The sequence below is a fragment of the Bombina bombina genome, chromosome 9, assembly GCF_027579735.1.
Source record: "Bombina bombina isolate aBomBom1 chromosome 9, aBomBom1.pri, whole genome shotgun sequence".
Lineage (NCBI taxonomy): Eukaryota > Metazoa > Chordata > Amphibia > Anura > Bombinatoridae > Bombina > Bombina bombina.
The window spans coordinates 257,472,947-257,489,942 of NC_069507.1; the positions used below are offsets into that span (position 1 = coordinate 257,472,947).

The 16,996-nt window shown below is 38.8% G+C and overlaps 1 protein-coding gene across 2 annotated transcripts in view; it reads left to right on the forward strand.

The window, feature by feature from the left end:
* ZYX (zyxin) overlaps nucleotides 1–7,526 on the forward strand; it is a 37,510-nt gene extending 29,984 nt beyond the window's left edge. For both annotated transcript variants that reach the window (XM_053692785.1, XM_053692786.1), the window contains exon 9: nucleotides 6,775–7,526. In XM_053692785.1, coding sequence (XP_053548760.1) covers nucleotides 6,775–6,888 — 114 coding nt within the window. In that variant the 3' untranslated portion in view covers nucleotides 6,889–7,526. The remainder of the gene's footprint in view (nucleotides 1–6,774) is intronic.
* Nucleotides 7,527–16,996: the final 9,470 nt, after the last annotated feature.

Consider the following 16,996-nt stretch of genomic DNA (forward strand, 5'->3'; position numbering starts at 1 on the left):
CTCCAGTAGTGTAAAAAGTGGCAGGCAGCATTTGCCAACTCTTACACGCTCCCCCCACATGCAAATAACACATAGGTGTTATAGAAATAGTGAAGAGAGAGACATGAATAAAGAACTCATTATTTATATACAAAACATTTTCAGAAATTTCTCTTTAATGCATGTTGAAGATTTGTGTAACCCTTTAAATGAATAGCAAACAGCTTCAGGTGGATTTTGTGCTACTTTAGGTGACACTGGTGCTCTGCAGGGTGGCACTAAGGAGCATGGCAGATGGAACAGCTTGATGTATATGCCGCTATGTTAGTTTTATAGCCAGCACAAAGGCATATTGTATGCAGGTCATTGTTATTAAAAATAAGGCACTATGGGAAGATCAATGTTGTGTGAGAGAGCGCAGGACGTTCATTGACGCAATACGTTCTAGGACTGTTATTATAACCTGCCGGACACCCCCTGTCCAAATATTTATCTTAATATCCAATTATCTATAATATCACTACCACAGCTAACACTGATACAACATTGTCATTACCACAATAATAGCATTGTGATAATGTCACTGATGCTCATGGGTAATACCATTGTGATATGTCACTGATGCTCATGGGTAATACCATTGTGATATATCACTGATGCTCATGGGTAATACCATTGTGATATGTCACTGATGCTCATGGGTAATACCATTGTGATATGTCACTGATGCTCATGGGTAATAGCATTGTGATATGTCACTGATGCTCATGGGTAATTCCATTGTGATATGTCACTGATGCTCATGGGTAATACCATTGTGATATGTCACTGATGCTCATGGGTAATTCCATTGTGATATGTCACTGATGCTCATGGGTAATTCCATTGTTATATGTCACTGATGCTCATGGGTGATGCTCATGGGTAATACCATTGTGATATGTCACTGATGCTCATGGGTAATACCATTGTGATATGTCACTGATGCTCATGGGTAATACCATTGTGATATGTCACTGATGCTCATGGGTAATTCCATTGTGATATGTCACTGATGCTCATGGGTAATACCATTGTGATATGTCACTGATGCTCATGGGTAATTCCATTGTGATATGTCACTGATGCTCATGGGTAATACCATTGTGATATGTCACTGATGCTCATGGGTAATACCATTGTGATATGTCACTGATGCTCATGGGTAATTCCATTGTGATATGTCACTGATGCTCATGGGTAATTCCATTGTGATATGTCACTGATGCTCATGGGTAATACCATTGTGGTATGTCACTGATGCTCATGGGTAATACCATTGTGATATGTCACTGATGCTCATGGGTAATACCATTGTGATATGTCACTGATGCTCATGGGTAATACCATTGTGATATGTCACTGATGCCATTGGCAGCTGGAGGGGAGCACTTTTTTTTTTACCAATGAAATATATTACCATTTATTTACAGTAACATTATTGTTAAGGTATTGTGTTTATCTCTTACGTTTCTCTCCCAAGACATTTCTGCAGATGTGCATGCTAATACTTATTCAGTTGTGGTCTAGTTTTAGGTGAACTTTTACAGAGATAACCCCTTGGATGAAAGAGAGCGAAGCAATATGATGAAGTTCTATCTAGAATATAGAGGGTTAACACATCTACAAGCATTGCTTTAATAATCTAATGTTCTAACAAATAGTTATTGCAGTAGCATGTTGCCTAAAGCTCAGGTTATAGACTCTTGTTGGTCTTGATTCATAAAGTTTAGTATAAGCACTGTACCTGATGTGTATACTCACAGTAACTAAAGATTACACAATTAGTGCAAAAGAGAGCTCCGGATCTGTACTCCAATGGAACTGTAGAGGTCAGAAGAGCGATAGATAAGTCAGATGGGGCTGTATTTTTACCATATTCTCACTAGCAGTAACAATTTGTGAAGTATAAAAACACCAAGTCCTTAAAGGGAAATTAAACCCAAACATTTTCTTTTATGATTCAGATAGAGAATACATTTTTAAAAAAAGTTTCCAATTTACTTCTATTATCAAATGTATTTAATTCTCATGTTATTCTTTGTTAAAGAGATACCTAGGTAGGTAGCGTGCACATGCCTGAAGCACTACATGACAGGAAATAGTGCTGCCATCTAGTGCTCCTGCTAATGTATAACATTATTATAAAACTGCTGCCATCTAGTGCTCCTGATAATGTATAACATTATTATAAAACTGCTGCCATCTAGTGCTCTTGGTAATGTATAACATTATTATAAAACTGCTGCCATCTAGAGCTCTTGCTAATGTATAATATTGTTATAAAACTGCTGCCATCTAGTGCTCCTGATAATGTATAACATTATTATAAAACTGCTGCCATCTAGTGCTCCTGCTAATGTATAACATTATTATAAAACTGCTGCCATCTAGTGCTCCTGATAATGTATAACATTATTATAAAACTGCTGCCATCTAGTGCTCTTGGTAATGTATAACATTATTATAAAACTGCTGCCATCTAGAGCTCTTGCTAATGTATAATATTGTTATAAAACTGCTGCCATCTAGTGCTCTTGCTAATGTATAACATTGTTATAAAACTGCTGCCATCTAGTGTTCTTGATAATGTATAACATTATTATAAAACTGCTGCCATCTAGTGCTCCTGCTAATGTATAACATTATTATAAAACTGCTGCCATCTAGTGCTCCTGCTAATGTATAACATTTGTTGCAAAACTGCTACTATATAGTGCTGCAGACACGTGCACACTCTTGAGCTTACATTTCTGCTTTTCAACCAAGAATAACAAGAAAATGAAGAAAATTTGATAATAGAAGTAAATTAGAATGTTTGTTTTTTAAAATGTTATGTTCTATCTAAATAATGAAAGAAAAAAATTGGGTTTTATGTCCCTTTAAACACAGAAGCCTTAGTTTTGACAGCAGCTAAGAACCAAAAGGTCCCTACTACACTCTGCCCATGTCTAACGTGTAAGTGTTAAGGATTCTCAGGTCTGCCCTATGAATACCCAGGCATTTGTGACTTCCCTTACTGTCTTTGTTGTTACCACATCTGATGGGAGTCTACTCCATGAGTCAACCACCCTTTCTGCAGAGAAAGGTTTATAACTCCAGACCCTGCTGCCCTCTAACTTGAGATCATGACCACTTGTCCTGGTCTTGCCGTTTTTTTGACAACTACTTAAAGGACCACTAAACACAAATTGTAATCTACATGATTTTGAACCTTCGTATCTGAGAAAAAATTTGCAATTAAAATTGCAGCTGTATTTTGTCAAATGAGTATATTGTTTTATGTTTCTTCATTTAACTGATTTCCCTTTCCCCCCAGAACAAAAGAACCCCTGCTAACCATTCACAAATTAATATTCAGATATAGCATAAACTCTGTTTGCTCGTGTGCATTTGAGAGAGACTGGGGAAGCCTGCCCTTATCTCTTACCTTAACCCCTTAAGGACAAGGCCATTTTTCAATTTCTTTCCCTTAAGGACCAAGGCTATTTTTACATTTCCGCGGTGTTTGTGTTTAGCTGCAATTTTCCTCTTACTCATTTACTGTACCCACACATATTATATACCGTTTTTCTCGCCATTAAATGGACTTTCTAAAGATACCATTATTTTCATCATATTTTATAATTTACCATAAAAAAATTATAAAATATGATGAAAAAATGGAAAAAAACACACGTTTTCTAACTTTGACCCCCCAAATCTACAACCGCCAAAAAACACTCATGTTAAATAGTTTCTAAATTTTGTCCCGAGTTTAGAAATACCCAATATTTACATGTTCTTTGCTTTTTTTTAAGTTATAGGGCAATAAGTACAAATAGCACTTTGCTATTTCCAAACCATTTTTTTTCAAAATAAGCGCTAGTTATATTGGAACACTGATATCTGTCTGGAATCCCTGAATATCCCTTGACATGTATATTTTTTTTTTTAGTAGACATCCCAAAGTATTGATGTAGGCCCATTTTGGTCTATTTCATGCCACCATTTCACCGCCAAATGCGATCAAATAAATAAAATTGTTCACTTTTTCACAAACTTTTTCACAAATATCAGGTTTCTCACTGAAATTGTTTACAAACAACTTGTGCAATTATGGCACAAATGGTTGTAAATGCTTCTCTGGGATCCCCTTTGTTTAGAAATAGCAGACATGTATGGCTTTGGCGTTGCTTTTTGGTAATTAGAAGGCCGCTAAATGCCGCTGCGCACCACATTTGTATTAGGCCCAGCAGTGAAGGGGTTAATTAGGTAGCTTGTATGGAGCTTGTAGGGTTAATTTTAGCTTTAGGGTAGTGTAGTAGACAACTCAAAGTATTGATCTAGGCCAATTTTGATATTTCATGCCACCATTTCACCGCCGAATGCGATCAAATAAAAAAAATTGTTCACTTTTTCACTAACTTTGGGTTTCTCACTGGAATTATTTACAAACAGCTTGTGCAATTATGGCACAAATGGTTGTAAATGCTTCTCTGGGATCCCCTTTGTTCAGAAATAGCAGACATATATGGCTTTGGCATTGCTTTTTGGTAATTAGAAGGCCGCTAAATGCCGCTGCGCACCAAACTTGTATTATGCCCAACAGTGACAGGGTTAATTAGATAGCTTGTAGGGAGCTTGAAGGGTTAATTTTAGCTTTAGTGTAGAAATCAGCCTCCCACCTGACACATCCTGATCCCTCCCAAACAGCTCTCTTCCCTCCCCCACCCCACAATTTTCCCCGCCATCTTAAGTACTGGCAGAAAGTCTGCCAGTACTAAAATAAAAGTTTTAATTTGTTTTTTTTTATTATTTAAAAAAATAATAATCATATTCTGCTGTGTATGATCCCCCCCTTAGCTCCCAACCGGCCTGATCCCCCCCCCAAAGTGCTCTCTAACCCTCCCCCCACTAACTATTAGTCACCATTTTGGGTACTGGCAGCTGTCTGCCAGTACCCACTTTGCAAAATAACTTTATTTTATTTTTTTAAACCTAACATTTTCTGTAGTGTAGCTGCCCCCCTCCATACCCTACACCCTCCCAGATCACCCCCAGATCACTCCTTGATCACCCCTCCTCTGTACCCACCACCCTCTTCCAGCAAAAAAATTCACAACACAATTGCCTTAGATCGCGCACGCGCAATCGCGATCGCGCCCCTCACCTCCAGCGCGCGCTCCCGTGCGCACCCGGCATAGTAAACAGCCGGAAGGAAGTTCCCCAGTGATGGGCCACCCACCCACCTCCCGGCAAAGGCTCCCACCCACCAACGATCGGCACCATCACTGGCCGATGCAGAGAGGGCCACAGAGTGGCTCTCTCTGCATCGGTGTGCCTAAAAAGGTATTGCAGTGATGCCTCAATATCGAAGCATCACTGAAATACCTTGAAAGCGGCTGGAAGCGATCAGGATCACTTCCAGTCGCTTGAAACCCTTAACGACGTACAGGGTACGTCGCTGGTCTTTAAAGACCAGCTTGTGTAAGACGTACCCTGTACGACATGCGTCGTTAAGGGGTTAAGGAGGTTTAGCTCTGATTCAACTTAGTTACTATTGCAAAGAATGATTCTTCCATCATGATTGCTGATACAAAACTGATAATCTACCATTTACAAGAATGTGACTGCTTAGAATCTTAGGGGGTGAGGGTGAAGTAAAAAAAAGCTTACATAAATTGCCTAAAGTATTAACCCAAACTTCCCTGGGGAAAAAGTGAAACAAGCACAATTTTTAGATGTATTTTACCGCAAAAGGCAGCAAAATAAATGAGTGCATATTTCTCAACACTTAAATGTCTATTGGTATAGTTTAACATATATGCTTTTTCATTATATTTAGAATAGACACAGGTCCACAATTGTAGTACACAGGTATTTAAAAACAATTATAAAAACAAATGCAGATCATAATCCTTGTTTAATCCATTCGGATACAGAGTTTTCAGATTTTTTATCCACCATACTTATTTCTTTTTAAGTAGCAACTCTCTATTGTCAGCCAGTTAAGGTTTCAGGTCATAGACCATATTCCTAAACCAAGGAGAGGAGGCAATAGAGAGTTGCTACTTAAAAAGAAAGAAGTATGGTGGATAAAAAATCTGAAAACTCTGTATCCGAATGGATTAAACAAGGATTATGATCCGCATTTGTTTTTATAATTGTTTTTAAATACCTGTGTACTACAATTGTGGACCTGTGTCTATTCTAAATATAATGAAAAAGCATATATGTTAAACTATACCAATAGACATTTAAGTGTTGAGAAATAAATGTTAGAAATAAGGATGAAATGTTTAGTTAGAACCTGACCGGTTGGGGATACCAACATGAGTTATGCTCAGGTAAAATCTTGTAACTAATTAAGCCACACCCCATACACAGATGTATATAAGGGAGATGTTTGTTCTTAATCCATAGCCTGAGTAAGGGTCCAAGAGGCTCGAAACGTTGCTATGTTTTTATCTTAATGTTGCCTAAATAAAGAAGAAGTATTTTAAAGAAAAGTGCTGTTGCCATTGTCTACTTTTGGAATTATATATGGGAGTATGACAGGCCTCCTAGGCAAACGTGCACTGCAAAGGTAAACCTGTAAAAAGCTATACCCATTGAAGGGTTACCTAAAAAAAGTGCTGTATTTGAGATATATATATATATATGTGTGTGTGTGTGCCTTGAACTCATTGGCTAATCAGTGGGATCATTAAATTGTTCCCATCCATCTTCTGTCTATGACCTTCCATTACTCACTTTTCTTCTTGTTATTTGTAGGACTGCGGTTGCTCTCTCAACATTGAGGCAGACGATTCTGGATGCTTCCCATTGGATGGTCACGTTTTGTGTAAGAAGTGCCATACTGTGCGTGCCCGAGCTGCTCTCTCGTGATCCCTCAGACCCAGCCAATTTTACTATCTTTCTCAGTTCTCACCAAAGACTCACGGACCTCCTAATGACTCCGTCCACTATGCTGCTTTACTCCTTAGTTCAGTGTTATGGATATTAACCAGTTTACAGCTTCTGCAGAGCCTGCTAGTAAGCTGTCCATTAACTGCTAACTACTAGTTACAACATTTTTGCTTTTTTTTGCCAGAAAGTTACTTTTACTTTCCAATATGACTGATCTTCTGGAACATTTTTCTTTATGCAATTCTTTTTCTTTGTTTATCCATCTCATTATCTGGAACTATTTCCTTTAATCTATGCACAACTGTTCCAAGGTTAGCAGCAGGACAAGGAGTGCACGAGGTGACTTTATTAAAGATGCCAAATAGGGACCCACCACATAGGGGTTCCTCTTCGTATCATTGTTATATGAATGGGATCGCATCAAAGAGTGTCAGAGCGTACCAAAGAGAGAGAGCTGGAAATAAAGGTTTATTGTGAGTCGCCTTAAAAAGGCTCCGGCTGACCATTGTCTTGAAAACAAGCGGGGCGGGGAACTGGGACTGTACCAGGGTTTGTACTTTTTTGTCGGGGTGGGGTTTAGGGCTTTTACGCAATCAATAAACATTTTTATACAAAAATCTTCTTGTGTTTTTAAAGTTTTGCTCAGTCACAGGAAAAATGGCATAGGCAGCCACACAATTACAGATTTCTCAGCACTGTCATAATACAACACATACAGCAGGTTTGTCATTTTCATGAAGCTTTTGAATGCTGGGTGGAATATCCTAAACTGGCCGATAGTGTGATTGGGGACCACTTTGAGAGTTAATACATTTTTAAATTAAACTGGAATGAAACGTAAAATGTAATTCTTGTAAAAAATTGTAATATCACATACTAAAAATGATCTTATCAGTATATGGCAGGGTTATAACACAATATATTTAATAATTAACCTTTAAACTAAACCCAAAAATATGCATATACTAGAAACCATAAAATTAATATAAATTCCTAAATTCTTTATTATTAGTTAATATCTATGAACACATTGAAATATATTTGTAGGAACCAGAATATGAATCAATATTATACACGTTTGAATTATTAAAATATGCTATACTCTTTACAAAACAACCCAAATTGTATCTTTTTAACTAGCCTTATTCACAATAGAATTTCATTCAGTTAAAGGGACAGTCTAGTCAAAATTAAACTTTCATGATTCAGATAGGGCATGTAATTTTAAACAACTTTCCAATTTACTTCTATTATCTAATTTGCTAAATTGTTTAGATATCCTTTGTTGAAGAAATAGCAATGCACATGTGTGAGCCAATCACGTGAGGCCTCTATGTGCAGCAACCAATAAGCAGCTACTGAGCATATCTAGATATGCTTTTCAGCAAGTGATATCAAGAGAATGAAGCAAATTAGATAATAGAAGTAAATTAGAAAGTTGTTTAAAATGATATGCTCTTTCTAAATCACAAAAGAAAAAATGTTGGTTTCATGTCCCTTTAACACAATGAGATTCCAAGATATTTAGCTGCTAACATTCAAGCAATATAATTTTAACAGTGCTTAGTTAAACAATAGGACTATATATATATATATATATATATATATATATATATATATATATATATATATATATATATATATATATATATATATATATATATATATATATATATATATATATATTCTGATTGAAACACCAGAAGTTATATATATATATATATTCTATATTTTGCACAGATAAACAAATTAGCATACAAGAGACAAACTTAACACTATACAGGACTATGAACACAGTTAAAATACTGAGTGCCCCTTTAAATCCTATTAAATATGATTTGACTATGTTCTTACCAATTACCTTTGTTTAAAATATTAAAACAAAATTATAACAACCATACATCACCAGTTTGAACCAATTCGTAGTTGTCTTTCCCAAATATCTTTAGATCATCTCATTTGAAGGAAAGTTATCGCATAGATCAAGGTAAGTTTTCAGTTTCTTGCTTAAAAGGTTTATGTCCCCAAGAGAATGGCTGCCAGTTATCAATCACTAGTGACAAGCATATCACCAAAAACTGTCCTTGTTTTGCATTTAGCTGTTATATGATCATTGATGATCTTTTTCGTTCACGCCCACGGTGCTTGTCCCTTCTTATTGGATACTTTGGGGTACGCTCCCTCATTGGCTCTGTATATGTGTCCTAATAGGAAATGTATTTGGCTGTCACACCATTCCAATCCCCTAGGGGGCAGCAGACAACCAACAAACACATCTCACCATCCAACGTTTTTAACAGTTCAATACATTCTTATAAAGTGATTATTCATCAGACCATAACTTCTTGCATCAATCACTTACAATATTAATTATAGATTGGGTAGTATCATATCATTTTCCTGATTACCCCAATACCAAGCACCTTATGTTTTCAACATTATATTATATCAAAGTAATTATACTGTTAACTTATTAGCTTAAAATCCATTAAAAATGTCACCAGTATCCTGGCATTTATATATAAACACAGCATATTTCACATTTCTAACAAATTCTGAATGAATGAATCTTGTCTATGGTCCATATTCATAGGACATCTTGTTATCATATGTCTAAAAAAAATAAAGAGATACAGAGGTTATTATTCTGACATAGTTAAACATTTTAGACCAACTAAAATAGTTACCTATCAAGCTTAGCGAATACTCATGTAATATTAGAAAATTAGAAAATCTCCCAAATTTCTATATTCATATATAATATGTTGTCTGAATATATGTACGTGTGTGTGTGTGTGTGTGTGTGTATATGTATGTATGTATGTGTGTGTATATATATATATATATATATATATATATATATATATATATATATATATATATACACATGCATTCATTTCTATGTTGTCTTTTAACAATGGTTTTAAGAGTATAATTTAGAACATGTGTTTTTAGCTGGTCACATTTTTACTGCCTCAATACACAGGCAGGGACTAATTAACAAGTCTATGCTAATCACTATGTAGTCAGAATTGTACCTGCTTCTCTAGTTTATAGGCCCAGAATGTTGTCTCCATACACAGCAGGAATCACTTTACAAATGATTGTCAAAAATTACAATACCTGAAAATATTTGTGTTCTCAAACCTTTTTCTCTTGTAAGATGTATCGAGTCCACGGATTCATCCTTACTTGTGGGATATTCTCCTCCCCTACAGGAAGTGGCAGAGAGAGCACCCACAGCAGAGCTGCCTATATAGCTCCCCCCTTAGCTCCACCCCCCAGTCATTCTCTCTGCCTGCTTAACTGCTAGGAAGGGCAAGAGGAGTGTGGTGACAAAAATTTTAGTTTTTTATTTTCTCAAGCAAAAGTTTGTTATTTTAAATGGTACCGGTGTTTACTATTTACTCTCTGGCAGAAAAGGGATGAAGATTTCTGCAAGGAGGATGATGATCTTAGCACTTTGTAACTAAGATCCACTGCTGTTCTCACAAGGGCTGAAGAGTACAGGAAAACTTCAGTTGGGGGAACGGTTTGCATGCTAAGCTGCATATGAGGTATGTTCAGTCTATATTTTTCTAGACAGACTGTGTTAATTCTAGAAAAGGCTGGCATTATTCCCATGAGGGACGGGTAAGCTGTATTCAGACTCTTTAATAGGAATTTCAGCTTGCTGGAAGGGCTCATTAGTTACTGGTGACACTGGTAAAAAAAAAGAAAAAAAAAAAGTTTTTGTTTGTTCAGTAAATGATGCAATTATAACGTTTTTTTGAAGGGACTAAAGGGGTCATTGTGGCTTGTTTTTTTATTTTTTTAACTCACGTGGTTAATTTAGAGACACTCTGGTGTTTGTTTGATAGGCCTCAATACATCGAGTGAGGTGGGAGGGGCCTATTTTTGCGCCTCAGTTGCGCAGTTTCTTTTCCTCAGAGACATCTAACTGCTTCTCCTGAGGTTCCTGCTGTGTTTGAGGGCTGTAAAAGAAGTTTTCTTTCCCCACAAATCATTCTGAAGGGCAGATAGGAGCCACAGCAGAGCTGTGGCAAGGTGCTGAAAGTCTTTTTTTTTACTGGTTTTGACGTTTTTTCAATCCGGTTTTGCCATTAAGGGGTTAATTGTTTATTTGCATAGCTGTGCAAAGTCACTAAGTCTTTATGATGCTAGTGTAAAAATGTCGTTAAGTTTACTGCTTTTTTACACTGTTTTGCAGAATTTGTGCAACTTTTTTTCTCTTAAAGGCACAGTACCGTTTTAATTCTAAGTGTTATTTACTTTGATTACAGTGTTTTCCAAGCTTCCTTGTTCAATATGTTTTGGAAGCCATTGTGGAACCCCCTCTTAGAATGTGTCCCAATTGTACTGATATGTCTATAAACTATAAAGAACATATATTAGCACTTAAAAATAGAGCAATAGATGATTCTCTGTCAGAAGTAAATGAGGGTTCACCATCTAGCCCTCACCAAGTGTCACAACCAGTAACGCCCGCTCAAGTAACGCCAAGTACCTCTAGTGCGTCAAATTCTTTTACTTTACAGGATATGGCCACAGTTATGAATACAACCCTCACAGAGGTTTTATCTAAACTGCCTGGTTTACAAGGAAAGCGGGACAGCTCTGGGTTTAGGAAAAATGCTGAGCCGTCTGACGCTTTAGTAGTCGTATCTGATATGCCCTCACAATGCTCTGAAGTAGGGGTGAGGGATTTGTTATCTGAGGGACGCTTCCTCAGACAGATTCTGATATGACGGCCTTTAATTTTAAGCTTGAACACCTCCGCTTATTGCTCAGGGAGGTATTAGCGACTCTAGATGATTGTTACCCTATAGTGGTTCCAGAGAAATTGTGTAAAATGGATAAATACTTAGAGGTTCCTGTTTACACTGATGTTTTTCCAGTCCCTAAGAGGATTGTGAATATTATTACTAAGGAGTGGGATAGATCAGGTATTCCGTTCTCTCCCCCTCTTGTTTTTAAGTAAATGTTTCCCATATCTGACACCATGCGGACTCATGGCAGACAGTTCCTAAGGTGGAGGGAGCTATTTCTACTCTGTCTAAGCGTACAACTATACCTATCGAAGACAGTTGTGCTTTCAAAGATCCTATAGATAAAAAATTAGAGGGTCTCCTGAAGAAAATTTTTGTTCATCAGGGTTTTTCTCTCCAATCTATTGTGTGCATTGTTCCTGTAACTACTGCAGCTGCTTTCTGGTTTGAGGCTCTAGTAGAGGCTCTTAAGATGGAGACTCCATTAGAGGAGATTATGGTCAGAATTAAGGCCCTTAAATTGGCTAATTCTTTTCTTACTAATGCCGCATTTCAACTGGCTAAATTAGCGGCAAAGAATTCAGGTTTTGCCATTTTAGCACGCAGGGCGTTATGGCTTAAGTCCTGGTCTGCTGATATGTCATCTAAATCTAGACTTTTGAAAATCCCTTTCAAAGGAAAGACCCTATTCGGGCCTGAACTGAGATTATTTCAGACATCACTGGAGGGAAAGGTCATACCCTTCCTCAGGATAGATCAAATAAGATGAGGGCCAAACAAAATAATTTTCGTTCCTTTCGGAACTTTAAGATTGGTCCCGCTTCAGCTTCCTCTGCTGCAAAGCAAGAGGGGAATTTGGCCCAATCCAAGTCAGTCTGGAGACTTAACCAGGCTTGGAACAAGGGTAAACAGGCCAAGAAGCCTGCAGCTGCCTCTAAGACAGCATGAAGGGGTAGCCTCCGATCCGGGACCGGATCTAGTAGGGGGCAGACTCTCTCTCTTCGCTCAGGCTTGGGCAAGAGATGTTCACGATCCCTGGGCTTTAGAAATTGTGTCCATGGGATATCTTCTGGAATTCAAAGACTCCCTTCCAAGGGGGAGATTTCACATTTCTCGATTGTCTGTAAACCAGACAAAGAGGGAGGCGTTCTTACGCCGTGTAGAAGACTTACATACCATGGGGGTGATCCGCCCAGTCCCAAAAGAGGAACAGGGGCTAGGGTTCTACTCAAACCTGTTTGTGGTTCCCAAAAAAGAGGGAACTTTCAGACCAATCTTGGATCTCAAAATTCTAAACAAGTTCCTCAAAGTTCCATCATTAAAGATGGAGACTATTAGGACTATTCTACCTCTGATCCAGGAGGGTCAATATATGACTACCGTGGATTTAAGTGATGCGTATCTACACATCTCTATTCACAGAAATCATCATCAATTTCTCAGATTCGCCTTTCTAAACAGGCTTTACCAGTTTGTGGCCCTTCCCTTCGGGTTGGCCACGGCTCCAAGTATTTTCACAAAGGTGCTAGGGTCCCTTCTGGCGGTTCTACGACCACGGGGCATAGCAGTGGCGCCTTATCTAGACGACATCTTAATTCAGGCGTCGTCTTTCTAGCTAGCCAAGTCTCACACGGACATCGTGTTGGCTTTTCTGAGATCTCACGGGTGGAAGGTGAACATGAAAAAGAGTTCTCTCTTCCCTCTTACAAGAGTTTCCTTTCTAGGGACTCTAATAGATTCGGTAGAAATGAAAATATTTCTGACGGAGGTCAGAAAATCAAAACTCTTAACCTCTCACCAAGCTCTTCATTCCATTCCTAGGCCATCAGTGGCTCAGTGTATGGGGGTAATCGGACTCATGGTAGCGGCATTGGACATAGTTCCTTTTGCCCGCCTACACCTCAGATCACTGCAACTATGCATGCTCAAACAGTGGAATGGGGATTATGCAGATTTATCTCCTCAACTGCATCTGGACCAGGAGACCAGAGATTCTCTTCTCTGGTGGTTGTCTCAGGACCACCTGTCTCAGGGAAGGCCAGAGTGGCTCATTGTTATGACAGATGCCAGCCTGCTAGGCTGGGGTGCAGTCTGGAACTCCCTGAAAATACAGGGCTTATGGTCTCGGGAGGAATCTCTTCTTCCGATAAACATTCTAGAACTGAGAGCGATATTCAATGCGCTTCAGGCATGGCCTCAGCTTGCTGCGGCCAATTCATCAGCTTTCAGTCAGACAACATCACGACTGTAGCTTATATCAATCATCAAGCAGGAACAAGGAGTTCTCTAGCGATGATGGAGGTAACCAAAATAATCCGATGGGCAGAGGATCACTCTTGCCATCTCTCAGCAATCTACATCCCAGGAGTAGAGAACTGGGAGCCGGATTTCCTAAGTCGTCAGACTTTTCATCCGGGGGAGTGGGAACTTCATCCGGAGGTATTTGCTCAGCTGATTCAGCTATGGGGCACACTAGAATTGGATCTGATGGCGTCCCGTCAGAATACCAAACTTCCTTGTTACGGGTCCAGGTCCCGGGATCCCAGGGCGGTGCTGATAGATGCTCTAGCAGTGCCTTGATCCTTCAATCTGGTCTATGTATTTCCACCGTTTCCTCTCCTCCCACGGTTGCCAGAATCAAGCAGGAGAGAGTTTCGGTGATTCTGATAGTACCTGCGTGGCCACGCAGGACTTAGTATGCAGACCTAGTGGACTTGTCCTCGGTTCCACCGTGGATTCTGCCAATGAGGCGGGACCTTCTATTCATTTAAAAAAAAACAAACAAACTTTATGGGCTATATAAATATATAATCTACAAAACATTTATGCAAAGAAAAAATTAGTGTATAATGTCCCTTTAACTAGTACTGACGGCCAATCAGCCTTCTCTATTTACATATGGCCTCTTATGTCTCTATGGGGGGAAGTTCTAGGGTGCAAGGTAAAATCAAATATCCACGAAACATTGCACCCACTGGCTTTACAAAACACTAAGCTTTTAATATTGAGACCTTTCTAGATACTGACGAAGGGGGTAAAACCCCAAAATGTTTGCCAGTAAATACAGTCAGTGCAAGTTTTATATATATATATATATATATATTTATTTATTTTTGCATCCTGTTAGATTAGACAGATGCCTTAAAGACTATGGCCTCTATTTATCAAAGTCTGGCGGACCTGATTCGACAATGCGGTTCAGGTCCGCCAGACCTCGCTGAATATGGAGAGCAATACGCTCTCCGTATTCAGCATTGCACCAGCAGCTCACAAGGTGCAACGCCGCCCCCTGCAGAATCGCGGCCAATCAGCCGCCAGCAGGGGGGTGTCAATCAACCCGATCGTACTCGGTCGGGTTGAATTGCGCCGATGTCTGTCCGCCTGCTCAGAGCTGGCGGACAGGTTATGGAGCAGCGGTCTTTAGACCCCTGCTTCATAACTGGTGTTTCTGGCGAGCCTGCAGGCTCGCCAGAATCACAGGGCCTCAAGCTCTATCCGGAGCTTGATAGATATGCCCCAAAGCTGTGGCTTATTTGGTATGTTAAATAATCAGTGGATCATTTTTTTAAAGTAGGGGAGGGAGGTAAGGGGTGGGGTAGGTATGGATATATAGCACTAACCCAGTGACCAATTATCCGTTGTATATTTCTATTCTTTTTCAATAGCACATTGCCAGTAGCGCCTACTATTCCTTTATAGTTGTATAGGAGTAGGGCTTATACAGGGCTAGATTACAAGTGGAGCGCTATTTATCCCTTCCACTTGCGCACTAACATAGCTAGAAGTAAGATTTTTGCATGCGTCAGGTACTGTGTGTATTAAAAGTATAAAAAGTAATCTGAAGTTAGAATCTCGTGACCACTTTAACTTATTTCCCAACACCTTTACTTTCACGCAAACCTGATCGCATTTTCTCATGTGCACTACCCCGACATGAAAATATGAATATTTCACATTCCAATTTCTTCACATAGCAGAGTATGTTCTAGTTATTATTAAATATACACACATACACATTAAGTGTGTGTGTGTATATATATATATATATGTGTGTGTGTGTGTGTGTGTATATATATATATATGTGTGTGTGTGTGTGTCATGACCAAAAATATCGGCACCCCTGCCCTGCATTTCTGTCAGATTATGCACCACTTCGCCCAGAAAATTGTTGCAATTACAAATGTTTAAGCATTCTTATTTTTATTTATTTTGTTTGTATTGGTATGACACAAATAAAGTGGAGAACAAAAAGTCAAATCTGATACATTCCATGCAAAACTCAACTATGGACTGAATAAAATTGGCACCTTCTCAAAATTGTGAGAAATAATTGCATTCCAATTTTGTGATGCTCCTGTAATTTGTAATTAAACTCACCTGTATCAATTAACAGATGCTGACAATAAAGAAATTACACTGGCAACCAGTTAAAATGGTAAGAAAATGACTCAACCTTTCTGTTGTTTGTCTGTGTGCCACACTGAGCATGCAGAAGAGAAAGAGAAGCAAATAATTGTCTGAGGATTTTAGAACAAAAATTGTGGAAATGCATGGACAATCTCAAGGTTACAAGTCCATCTGCAGAGATCTTAATGTTCCTGTGTCCACTGTGCGCAACATTGCCAAGAAGTTTACAGCCCATGGCACTGTAGCTAATCTTCCTGGATGTGGACGAAAGAGAAAAATTGATCAAAGATTGCAACAAGGGATTGTTCGAATGGTGGGTAAAGAACCTCGATCAACTTTTAGACAAATTAAAGCTGACCTTCAGGCACAGGGTACAAATGTGTCAGCTTGCACTATATGTTGCCATGTGAATGAAAAGGGACGCTATGGTCAGAGACCCAGGAGGACCCCTTTGCTGACACAGAAACATAAAAAAGCCAGATTGGAGTTTGCCAAAACTTACCTGAGGAAGCCAAAATCCTTTTTGAGAGAATGTGCTGTGGACATACGAAACAAAATTACAACTTTTTGTTAAAGCCCATTATTCTACTGTTTTCAGAAAAAGAAATGAGGCTTTTAAAGAAAAGAATACTTTCCCTTCAGTCAAACATGTTGGAGGTTCAATGATGTTTAGAGGTTGCTTTGCTGCTTCAGGCACTGGATGTCTTGACTGTGGGCATGGCATTATGAAATCTGAAGTCTACCAAAGAATTCTGTGGTGCAATGTAGGGCCCAGTGTCAGAAAGTTGGGTCGTTGTCAGAGGTCATTTGTCTTACAGCAGGACTATGATCCAAAGGACACGTCAAAAAGCACCCAGAAATGGTTTAAGACAAAGCGCTGGAGATTACTGAACTGGCCTGCAATGAGTTC